The 12141-nt window shown below is 46.2% G+C and overlaps 2 protein-coding genes and 1 non-coding gene across 5 annotated transcripts in view; 2 read left to right on the top strand and 1 right to left on the bottom strand.

Moving 5' to 3' along the window:
* The window catches only part of SNTA1 (syntrophin alpha 1), a 29567-nt gene extending 26877 nt beyond the window's left edge, over positions 1-2690 (top strand). Inside the window, exons 6-8 of one of the 2 annotated variants that reach the window (XM_068987657.1) lie at positions 999-1195; positions 1909-2096; positions 2184-2690. In XM_068987657.1, coding sequence (XP_068843758.1) covers positions 999-1195; positions 1909-2096; positions 2184-2273 — 475 coding nt within the window. In that variant the 3' untranslated portion in view covers positions 2274-2690. Of the gene's footprint in view, positions 1-998; positions 1196-1908; positions 2097-2180 lie in introns of both variants that reach the window. The other variant, XM_068987656.1, reaches the window with a different exon arrangement.
* Positions 538-610, bottom strand: TRNAG-UCC (transfer RNA glycine (anticodon UCC)). Its single transcript has one exon. It is a non-coding gene; the product is annotated as a tRNA-Gly (tRNA).
* A 5095-nt stretch (positions 2691-7785) lies between the features above and the next one.
* The window catches only part of CDK5RAP1 (CDK5 regulatory subunit associated protein 1), a 36833-nt gene continuing 32477 nt past the window's right edge, over positions 7786-12141 (top strand). For both annotated transcript variants that reach the window (XM_068987099.1, XM_068987100.1), the window contains exons 1-3: positions 7786-7837; positions 10384-10511; positions 10941-11271. In XM_068987099.1, coding sequence (XP_068843200.1) covers positions 10962-11271 — 310 coding nt within the window. In that variant the 5' untranslated portion in view covers positions 7786-7837; positions 10384-10511; positions 10941-10961. The remainder of the gene's footprint in view (positions 7838-10383; positions 10512-10940; positions 11272-12141) is intronic.

The following is a 12141-nucleotide window of genomic DNA, read 5'->3' as shown; positions in this document are numbered from 1 at the left end:
ACTGGGCATCAGAAACAGCTCCAAGGGGGAACTGAAGCTACAAGAGAAAGCTTGTGGAGTGAGGACCAAAGAGGGCGAAGGTATAGAACTCTGGGGTCTGCTGCCTAGAGAGGGCCAGTGAACTGCCCAAGGTTACACAGCAAGTGGGAGTCAGGCTGTGAGGTGTGGGCCCTTGTTGCTCATGCCTCCTCACTCCAGGCTGCATTCCAGCACACGTGTCAGGAGCCTGCTGCCTACTAGGGATGAGCAGGTCATGAACGTTCTACCTAATCAAGTGATTCATTAATTCAGGCCACAAATGTTTACCAAGCACCTACTTTGTGCCAGGCATTGTTTTAGTTTCTGGGACTATAGCGGTGAACAAGGTAGACAAACATTTGTGCCCCAGATGATATTCTAGAGAAAAAGGCAATCAAAAGCCAACTGTAACAGTAAAGAGTAAGTATAATTTCGGGTACCATAAGGAAAAGTGTGGCTAGTGAGTGATAGGGGAGAGTGCTGTTTTATTTTTTGTCTGTGTGGCATGTGAGATCTTAGTTCCCTAACCAGGGATCAAACCTGGGCCCCCTGAGGTGGAAGCGCAGAGTCTTAACCACTGGACCACCAGGGAAGTCCTGAGGTGTCATTTTAGGCAGAGAAGTCAAGGAAGGCTTCTCAGAGGAGCTGGCGTTTGAGCAAAGGTCTGAAGGAGATAAGGGAGAAAGCAATGCAGATAATCAGGGAAAAGTTTGCTGGGCAGAGGGAGCAGCAGAGGGGCTGAGGCAGGAGTGTGCTTGGCGTGATTGAAGACGCTAGAGTGGCTGGAGCTGAGGGGCCCAGGAGGAGGGTGGCAGGAGATGGTCTCCTGTGACTCCATCAGTGACCGTCTGGAGGTCCTGTCCCCACACTGGGTGGAAAAGGAGTCGCAGGGCCCCTTCCCAGGTCACTGCTCCCTTGGCCCAGAACTACTTCCCCGCTGCCTGGGGCCTCATGCTTAGCCCTCTGCCCCCTGCCCCCAGGCTGGTGCACTCAGGCCCCTCCAAGGGCTCGGTGCCCTACGATGCAGAGCTCTCTTTTGCCCTGCGCACGGGCACGCGCCACGGTGTGGACACTCACCTGTTCAGCGTGGAGTCACCGCAGGAGCTGGCTGCCTGGACCCGCCAGCTGGTGGATGGCTGTCACCGGGCCGCTGAGGGTGTGCAGGAGGTGTCGACAGGTGGGCTGGGTGGATCTGGGAGTGCCTTTCTGGTAATGAGCCGCTTGTCCCCAGGGGCATTCAAGTTTCCTTCTTTAGGATGCTTCAGGAGGGGGATCAAGAGTGGGATTTGGGGTCTCCGAGGGCCCTCTGTTTTGGATGTGCAGGTGTCCTGGAAGGTAGTGAGACTTGTTTCCCAGGGGTTTTCTTGTCCTGGCTTTGTGACTCCGCTGGTGAGGATATGAGAGGTGGCACTTGGGGCAGGGTTGCCAGAAAAAGTACATGACACTCACTTGGATTTGAATTTCAGGTAAATAGCAAATAATTGTTTAATTGAAGGAGATCCAAATTACCCATTGCTTATCTGAAATTCCCATTTAACTGGGCAAGAAGTCTGTAGGCATCTAAAGTCTCCAAAGGCCAGGCTTGGTGGGCCTACCTTCACAGGGAGGGGGCCTCCTGTCCAAGGCGGAGTTGAAGATTCCCCTGTCCTCCTTTGGGGCTGCTGGCTGTGGGTCTGGAAGTGGGGTATAGGTTTTCTGCCCACTCATCCTTCTGTGTTTTAGAGTGTGGGGGACTCTCTACAGGGTGGATGTACAAATGGCATGACAGACAGTGAGCTTCCCACCCCCGGTGGCATTCAAGCCCCACTTTTGGGGCTGCCAGTGGGGACTGGAGGGAGGGCTTGCAGTCTCTGAGGTGTCGCTGCGCCCGTGCCCACGCCCTCCCCACAGCCTGCACGTGGAACGGTCGTGCCTGCAGCCTCTCCGTGCATATTGACAACGGCTTCACACTGTGGGCGGCAGAGCCAGGTGCAGCCCGAGCCGTGCTGCTGCATCAGCCCTTTGAGAAGCTGCAGATGTCCTCAGACGATGGTGCCAGTCTCCTATTCCTGGACTTCGGGGGCGCTGAAGGCGAGATTGTGAGTGGAGGGGGTCGAGGGGTGATGCTCTCCTGGAGGCCAGGCTGGGTGGGCTCCTGACCCTTCTCTCTGTTCACCCCGTAGCAGCTGGACCTGCATTCGTGCCCCAAAACCATGGTGTTCATCATCCACTCCTTCCTCTCGGCCAAGGTCACCCGTCTGGGGCTCTTAGCCTAGAGGTGGTCAGATGCATTAGCCCTGAAGAGGGAGTGTCCACCACATGGCCTGACCTGGCCCTCCGCTGATTGCCTGCTTGCTGCTGGGCTGAGGGAAGGGAGAGGAGAAGAGCAAGAAGGCGGAGACCCAGCTTAGGACACAGCGGATCCCACCAGTGATGGGGGAGTGTCCCTGCAGCTCCCCCCATCCCCACCAGTGCCTTTCGTGGAGAGATATTTTGTGTACACAGAAGCCATTCCGAGTCTAGTATGTGCCCCTATGGGGATCCTGACCCCAGCTAACAACTGCTGGCTCTCCTAGAGGCCCCTAAACTGTCCCCAGAGGCCCCACCTGAAGCTGGAGCTTCCTGGGGCCCACGGTGAGAGACAGAGAAGCCTTTCATTCATTTCTCCCCTCAGCTCCACCACCTTGGGGCACCAGGTTCTTCTCTTCAGCCTCTCTCTCCTCCTTACTCATGGATAAATAAACAGCCTGTGAGCACATAGGCATCCTGGCCCAGTGTCTGTGGTTTGTGCCTTGGCCTGTGGGTCCTGTGGTGGCCCTTGTAGTCCCAAGATGGATCAGACCGAAGACTGGAGTCCCTTTCCTTAGAGAAGAACAGACCTTTAACCATAGGGTGAAAAAAGAGTCTATTGGTTATCTACTATTGCAGAACAAATGACCCCCAAATTTAGCAGCTTGAAACAATGAACATTTATTATCTTCCAAGTTTGGTGAGTTAGAAATTTTGAGAGGGGCCAAGCTGGATTGTTTCTGTCTCAGGATCTTTCATGAGGTTATCATCAAGGTGTCAGTTGTACTCATCTAAAGGCTAGACTGGGGTCAGAGGATTTCTTTTCAATATTTCTAACTCATGGCTGTTGGCAGGAAGCCCTCGTTCCTCACCATAGTCACCTCATTATGACAATGTGGCTGGCTTCCCCCAGAGTGAGTGACACAGACGAGAGAACCAAGAGGAATCCACTGTGCCTCTTATCACCCAGTCTTGGACATCACATACTGTCATTTTTGCTCTATTCATTAGAAGTGAGTCACTAATCCCAGCCCACTCTCAAGGGGAGAGGAATTAGGCTCTACCTCTTGAAAAAAGGAATGTCAAAGAATTTGTGGACCTATTTAAAAACCATCACTGAGAGCCTCTGGCCTGTTTCCTGCAGAAGAGAGGATGCTTGGCGTGTGCTTCTTGGAATGTTTCTTTGGAAGCTGTACCAGGCAGCTGGCTACATATGAGCCTTACTTGCTTGCATTGTCCAGAAAACCACCATGACAACAGTAATTGTAGCGTACATTCAGAGAGTGCTTGCTATCTGCTCAGCACTCTGCATGCATTTCCTTATGGGGTCCTCACCACATACCTATGTGGTAAGCACAACAATCCCCATTTCACAGGTAAGAAAACAAGGCTCAAAGGGGGAGAGACACTTGCCCAAAGTCACACAGTTATGAAATTCTGAGCTTGGATTCAAACGATGTCTTTCTGACTTCTGACCGCTTGTTCACCTTAGAGACTTTCTGGTCCTGCACTATCCACTAGAAATATAATGCAAGCCACATATGTAATTACTAATTTTCCAGTAGCCACCTTTTAAAAAGTAAGGAAAAAATAGATGAAGATAATTTTAATAATATGCTATATTTAACCTAATAGAGGCAAACTGTTAGAACTTCAGTACATAATGTACAAATTCATTAATGAAACGTTTTGCATTCTTTTTCTCATAGTTAGCCTTTGAAATCTGTGTATTTTATACCTACATCTCTATTCAGAGGTCAGATTTTCATTAGAAGCCTTTGATTGGTATTTTCATAAAATTTACAGTTAAAAAATTAGATTTACATAATCAAGTTATTTCCAAATATACTAAAGTTTTCCAATAACTGAATTGAGTATTGGTGTTTAAAATTAATCAGAATGGAATTAAGTTCAGTTTCTCACTCACACTACCTGCATATCACATGCTCAGTAGCCATATGTGGTTAGTAGCTACTGTATTAGACTAAGGAGTTCTGAGCACCCACATGAGGAAATTGAGGCCCACATGAATTCATGTAACAAGCCAGAACCAGAGCTGGTCCTAGAAACGTGGGGAAATGCAGGTAAGCAGAGATATTCCAGTTTTGCCCACCTCAATCTGCCCACTGTCAATCCACTGTTTATTCAAGAACTATATAGTGCGCACCTAGTCTGTGTTAATCCTTGGGGCCAGGAGCTGCTTTGCTGGGAGCAAGACTGACAGGTCCCCATGTGCAGGGGAAAGAAATTCAGCAGAAGCTCTCACAATCAAATGTGTGACTCTGATTGGGTAGACACATGGAAATATCAGAGAGGCCAGCTGGGACCTGACCTGCTCTGAGGGTGAGGGCAGGTTTCTCTAAGGAGGAGACCTGAAGCTGATGTGCATCTGAAGGAGCATGCTAAAAATCAGACAACCCCAATATCTCTGTTGCCCTAGAAACAAGCATTTATTTTCATGCTTCTGGGGCTGCATGTTGACTGCAGTTTGACTCTTAGAAGCTGGGCTTGGATGGGGGGCTTCGGTCCAGGCTGTGGGTTGGGCTGAGGTCTACTCTATGTTTTTCCTTCTGGACCCCAGGATGAATGAGCATCAACTCCCAGGGCAGTATGAGACAGTATGAAATCTGTTATGCATGCATGCGTGCGTAGTCACTTCAGTCGTTTCAAACTCTTTGTGATCCTATGGACTGTAGCCTGCCAGGCTTCTCTGTCCCTGGGATTCTCCAGGCTAGAATACTGGAGTGGGTTGCCATACCTTCCTCCTGGGGATCTTCCCAACCCAGGGATCAAACCTGCATCTCTTACGTCTCCTGCATTGGCAGGTAGGTTCTTTCTTACTAAGGCCACCTGGGAAGCCCCTGAAATTTATTATGGAATGCTTCAAACTTCAAAATCCGGGTTTGTTTTTTCCTCACTGCCCCCAGGCACCACACTGGCCCAGGACTCCACAATCCCTGGACAGCTGCCACAGCTCCCAGATGATCCACTTATTTGTCTCCTCATTCTCCTTCCCTCAGTGCAGCATATTTTCCACACAACAGCCACTTTCTATGCAAAGAAAGTGAAAGTCAGCAGGGATGACTAACTTGGCCATGGCTATCATAAGCATTGGAGCCTTAATATGAACTCAGCCAGTCTGACTTTGAACTAGTCAGTCAATGATAATAGGGCTTTTGAATCAGACTGGCCTGTGGGTGGATTCCAGTTCTGCCATATATTCGTTGTGTGAGCTTCAGCACATGACTACCTATTTGTATTTTCAGTTTTCTCACCTTAAAAATGGACCAATAATAGCCTCATAGACTTCTAATTAGGTATCAAAGAGATTAGTTGTAACAGGGGTTGTCAGGGCCCCCAGAGTCTTAGTAATTCAGAGTGGCTGGAGCCATTGTCTGCATCTTATAGTCAGAGGGCTTTCTCCCAAACCACAGCCTCCGCATTAACATATATAGGAGTATACTTCCACCATGGCTGCTAGTATATAACTACCCCTTCGGGTGAAATAATTCTGAGATCTGTGTTTTACTGTTTCCTAGATCTCTGCAACAGAATTAAGACTCAGATGCCCACTTCGGTAACTGGCTTGGTAACACATTCTTTATTGGATGTCTCCCCTTCTCTGTCTCATTTTCTGACTACTTTATTAGTGTTTTCTGAGATCACCTGCATGCACTCAAATCCTTTTTTCAAGGTCTGCTTCCGGGGAACTCAAACTAATACATAAAGCAGTCATTTATTCATTCAACGTGTACTTATTAAGCCATACAATGAGTCAGACTCTGTGCTAGATCCTGGGGATATTGCAATGAACAAGACAGATTGTGTTCCTGCTCTCAAGGAGCTGAACGTCTAGAAACTAGGCAATGCTAAGTAAGCAAATAATGCTATCATTATGGATAGTCACAAGTATTGTGAAGAAAATGATGTGATTTAAAAAAAAGAAAATGATGTGATAATAATGGGAGCATTTTAAGTGGGATGGTCAGAAAGGGTCTCTCTGGAGAGCTGGTATTTAAGCTGAGACATCAAGGACGAGAAGGCACCAGCCTTGAAATAGTCTGAGGGAACATCCCAGAAAGAAGCTAGTTAATACAAAGGCTCTGAGATAAATAGGTGCTTGGGGTATTGAAGAAGCAAAATAAAATTATGTAGTTGAAGTGTATTCAACTAGAGAGATCATGCTAGGAAAAGAAAGAAACAAATGGGTTGGAGAAGTAAAAGAAAGCAGTAGCTAGATCATGCAGGTCCTAGGACACAGTAGGAAATTTGGATTTTATTGCAAAGGCAATGACAAGCCACCTGGAATTTTCAGCAGAAGAGTGATGTGATCTGATTTTCCTTTTTTTCTCCTGCAGGGCTGGGCAGCTTTTGGGATCTTAGTTCCTTACCAGGGATCCAGATCAAACTCTAGCCCATTACAGTGAAAGGGCAGAGCCTTAATCACTGGACCGCCAGCGAATTCCTGTGACCTCAGGATAGAAACGAATATATTCCCTTAGGCTCTGTGTGGGATATAAGTCAGTAGGAGACTAGGTTAAAGCCAGGAGCAAGGAGACCAGTTAGGCGATTGCAGCCGTTTCTGATGAGATAATGGTTGCCTGAGATAGAGTTGCAGGAGGGGCAGAAAGGGAGGATAGAAAGTGACAGATTCGAGACATTTTGGACTTAGAGCTGACAGAACTTTCTGACTGCAGAGACTGAGGGGGAAGAAACAAAAATGAGTTTCTCTTAGTGCAGCTGGGGGGATGCTTGGGTCTGAGATGGGCAAGACTGGGCAGACACAGGTTTTGGGTGAGGATGTGTGTGCAGAAATGACGAATTCTGTATTAAGTTAGAGGCGGTCGATAGGTACCCAAAGGGGAGGTGCCCCATAGACAGTGGAACTCTGGGTCTGTGACTCCAGTAGGGGCGGCAAGAGGGGGTGGTCTCTGCTGGAAACATGAATTGTGAAGTAGTTATAGCGCAGCGCTGTCCAACAGAAACAAAAAGTGAGCCACGTAAATAATTAAAAATTTCTCAGTAGCCATAGTTAAAAAAGAAAAAAAAAAAGGAAAAAGAAACAGTTGAAACTAACTTAAATAATATACTTAGCCCAATAGGTCCTAAATATTATCTCAGCACGCAATTCATGGGGTTGCAAAGAGTCGGACACGACTGAGCGACTGAACTGAACTGAATCAATATAAAAATTATCGATGAGACAGTTGGCCTTCTTTCTTCGACATTCAGTGTGTGTTTTACACTTAGAACATAGCTAACGCGCGCTCGTTATGTTTCAAGCGCTCCGTTGCCATATGCAGGTTAGGGGTTACCACTTGGTTCAGGGCAGCAGAGGAGGATTTTCAAAGCCAGAAGCTTAGGCGCACCCCGGACGCTATAGACGACGCACTTCTGCCGGACGGAACACCCCGGACCGAATTTGCGGCGGAACGGAAGTTGCGTGTATCCGCGTGTATCCGCGCGCAGCCGCAGACGGACGAGCCCGGAGCTTGCTGGTCGAGAGGACGGACAATCCACGGCTGGAAGCTGGGTAGTCGGGCTGCGGAAGGTGAGCGGCGCGCGTTTAAGGTGGCCGGCGCCCTCGCCTGTGGCCCTTGGCTGGAGCTAGAGGGGCCACGGTGCCCCGGGAATACTCAGTGTCCAAGGGGAGAATGGGGCGGTGGTTATGGCGCGGGCCCTGGCGTCAGACTCTGGGGTATTCTCACCCTAGCTTCCCTGCCTATTCGTTTGTGACCTTGAACAAGTCACCTCTCTTCCCCTTGAACCTTAGCTTTATCACCTGTGAAAAAGTGCGGATGATAGAACCTGCCTCACAGTTGCTGTGAAAATCAAATACGGTAATCCGTGGAAAGCGCCTCTCACCGCCTGTCACGTTGTAATCACCCAGTAAAAGGTTTGGGATGCTTTATTGTTAACTTATGTTGACAAGAGGCTACCGAAATCGTTGACATCGTTTTTGTCAACTACAAATTAATGTAGCGCCGCACAGAGGCGCCTACATTGTGCTATGTAAGCATTTTATTTGTATTACCACATTTCATCCTCACAAAAGACATGGAGATAGATGCTGTGATAGGTCACTATTATTCCCATTTACATATGAGGAAATGGAAGGTCCCAAAACTTTGATTGCAGGTGCCGGAAGTTACCTGGTGAAGCAGTTGGGTCAGACTCTTAAGACCTTAATCACAATGTTCTATATCCAACCATCAGGGAAGTGGCCTTGCTGCAGTCCATGGTATCTCAAAGAGTCTGAACACTGAACAACAACAACAACAACAACAATATCCATCAAAAAAGGAGGTGTGGGCAGCAGAAGTGAGGTTATCGAAGACTTAGTGTATGCAAAGTTAGGTTTTGATATCATTAATTCTCAGCTCTTTGAGAGGTAGGTATTACCTTTTCCTTATTTAACAGAGGTGGAATTGGTGACTCAGATAGGTATTTGACTTGCCCAAGGTCACACAAGTAAGGGGCAGAAACAGGTGACTTTAAAGCTCACACTGAAAGTCTGCTGTTCCCTGTCACTTGAAAGTAGGTTGGCATTGCTCCTAAGTGCTGGTAGCATGTACATTAGGTGATCAGATTGGAGAATTAACAAGCCCCGTCTGTCTCATTTTATATGTACAGCACCTGCCATGTTACTAGAATGGGAGATACTAAGGATGTAGAAATGAATGAGATTTGTTTCCTCCTTTCAGGGACCCCCGGCTTATAAGGGCTAAGCAGCAATTACCAGCAAGGTGTGATGAGTCTTGTGATAGTTAGAAGAAGTCTTTGGGAACCCAGAGGAGGACCTCTAGACTTTGGCGGTAGTGGCCTGAAAAGGCTTCCAAGAGGAAGTAAACTAAAAGTCGTGTAGGAGTTGGTTAAGTCAGTTGAGATAAGATGTACCATCCAGAGAAGCCAGCATGTGTAAAAGTCTAGAAGCTAGTGAAGATCAGTACAAAGATGTCTGACGTGGGTGGAGTGAGGTAGTCAGGCTGGAGATGTGGGGTCCATTAAGACTATGTTGTGGACAGCAAGTCTCTTCCTTTTTTATTAATGCTTTGAGTCACCTAGATTCTTTCCTGGGAGGCAGCCATTGTTTCTCACTCTTTCTCAAGATACTGTGTGCATTTACAAATATGTACCTGAATTTTCATGCTTTCCTACACAGATCTGTGGATGGCCTACTATATCTAGTATAGCACTTTGCTTCCCTGCTTTTGTCATGCAACCTCACTTTCTAACATCTTATTCCATTGTATGGGTGTGGTATGACTTATTTACCAGTCCCCTGTTGATGACGTTTAGATCTTTTCCATTTCTTTGCTGTTAGAAACGCTCCTGCATCAAGTATCTTTAGGCATAAACCTATGTATATGCAAGGGTCTATCTGTAGGATAAATACCTAGGAATGGAACTGCTTGGTCAAAAGGTTTGTGTGTGTGTGTTCTTAATTTTTATTGGAATATAGTTGATTTACAATGTTGTGTTAGTTTCAGGTATAGAGCAAAGTGAATCAGTTATACATGTACATATATGCTCTTTTTTTAAAAATTCTTTTCCTATATAGATCATTACAGAGTATTGAGTGGAGTTACCTGTGCTATACGGTGGGTCCTTATTAATTATCTAGGATTTGTGTGTTTGTGATTTTGATGGAAGGTGGCACAATGGTCACTGTAAAAGTTATGCCATCTTCTGTGCCTCCCAGCCATGTGTGAGAGGGTCTGGGTGAGAAGTTTGAAGGCAGTAATGTGAAACTCTTGGAGGGTAGGAGTCACTGATCAGGCCTATGGTGCCCCCATGTTAGATACTTTCGTTTTGAAGGAAGACAGAGGAAGATGCCCTCAGTAAGTGGTTTTCACAGTGTGGGGAGGCAGTGTTATCAGGGTGGTTAGGCGCACAGTCTTTGTGGTAATTGTTGTTGTTGTTCAGTGGCATTTGTGTCAGACTCTTTGTGACCACATGGACTACATTATGCCAGGCCTCCCTGTCCCTCACCATCTCCTGGAGTTTGCCCAAGTTCATGTTCATTGGATTGGTGTTGCCATCCAGCCATCTCTTCCTCTGACATCCTTTTCTCCTTCTTCCCTTGGTCCTTTCCAGCATCAGAGACTTTTCCAGTGAGTTGTCTGTTCGCATCAGATGACCAAAATACTGGAGCTTCAGCTTTATGTTAATTCAGACCTTTGTTTGGATCCCCACCCTGCTGCTTATTGGCTGTGGGAGCTTAGGTAAGTCCTCACCCTCTCTGTGTCTATTTCCTCCTCTCTGAATGGGGATAATAATAGTGTCTGTTGCCTATGTTACTCAAGATTGCTGTAAAGATTTAAAGAATTAATACGCTCAGAGTCCTTGGAACTGTTTCTGGCTCGTGGTGCTGCTTTGTTATTTTGTCAGGGCTTCTCATTTTATCTCTGTCACTCCTCTGTTTTGAAAATAGACTGCCTGGATTTGCATCTCATCTCTAGCACTTTTTATGATATTTGTCAAGTTGCTTCAGTTTTTCCATCTTTAAAATATTATTAAGGGGACAGTATTATTAAGAGTACATTCTTGGGTTTTTATGAAGATTAAATGTATTAATATATTTCAGATGCTTAGAGCAGTGCCCTGTGTATAGTGCTCAATAAATTTTGGTGATGTCTGTCATTCTCTTGCAGACTGTGGGCTCCTTTAGTGCCATGCATCCTTTACAGTGTGTTCTCCGAGCCCAGAGGTGTCTGAGGCGGGGGCCTTTGGCCTCTGTGTCCTGGCTGCTGCTCAGGACCTGCAGGGCACACAGCAGTGTCCCCAGCTCTGCATGTCCCAGTCCAGAGAGGCAGCAGGAGGATGGAGTTTGGAAGGATTTCAGCTCCAGGCTGGCCACTGGACCGACTTTTCAGGATTTTTTAAGAAGTGCTTCAGTTCCTCCAGAGCAACCGTGTTCTTCAGAAGTGGAGGACCCACCCCCATATCTCACGGTGGATGAACTTTTAGGAAGGCAGAGGAGAGGTTGGTTTAACTTTACTTCTCTTTGGACTTCCTGCTTTACTCCCTTTCATTGCTCATGGCCTGATTGTTAACAGATCTTTTATAGACCTGGCTTTGGAGTTAACGGGGTTAACTCAGTAGAAGGTTAACCCTCAGTAGAGGGTTAACAGAGTAGAAAGGCTGCTAAGTTATGGAATCATCAACCTCTACCAAGCAACAATAATATATAGAAACGTAACAGTTCTGATACACGCAACTTGCGGGTGGAAGTCCTGGGGAGTCCTCTCTTTGGTTACCTTTGGAAACCCTGCAATCTCTGTTCTGAGTTTTAGATCATCCAAAGTTACAAGGCAGGTTTCGCAATTGGTGCTATAGAAAATCATTAAGCTTAGGCAGAGGTTTTCTTAGAAACATAATGCACTCAGTTAAAATGCGTTAAAATTTGAAAAGACATTAAAAGACAACCAGACCTCTCCCCTTTTGCCCTGTTTCAAAAAAAGCTTCTATTTATAACTCTTAATGATTTGGTCGCATTCATATGGTGCAAATTACTTGTAACATGCTATTTTCATTTAATATTCTTCCACATGCCAGTCTTCATAATTAAAAAATTGTTGCAAAAAATCACATGCTGTACCATGATGTTTTCCAATTGTTGGGACATTAGGTTGTTTCACAAATTTTTATGTTATAAATAACACTGTTACAAGTGCCTTTGTATGTATACACACACAGATACACATATTCACGTGTATAGAGATAGTTTTGCTTCTTCAAAAATTTTTTTCTAGAGTAAATGTCTAGGCATTGAATTGGTAAATCAAGGAGCCTGTATACCTCATGACTTCTCAGATTTTTGTAGTCCTTTAAAATTTGTTATTCCCTTCTGTC

This window comes from Capricornis sumatraensis, chromosome 15, assembly GCF_032405125.1.
Source record: "Capricornis sumatraensis isolate serow.1 chromosome 15, serow.2, whole genome shotgun sequence".
Lineage (NCBI taxonomy): Eukaryota > Metazoa > Chordata > Mammalia > Artiodactyla > Bovidae > Capricornis > Capricornis sumatraensis.
This window is presented reverse-complemented; position numbering and strand designations above follow the sequence as displayed.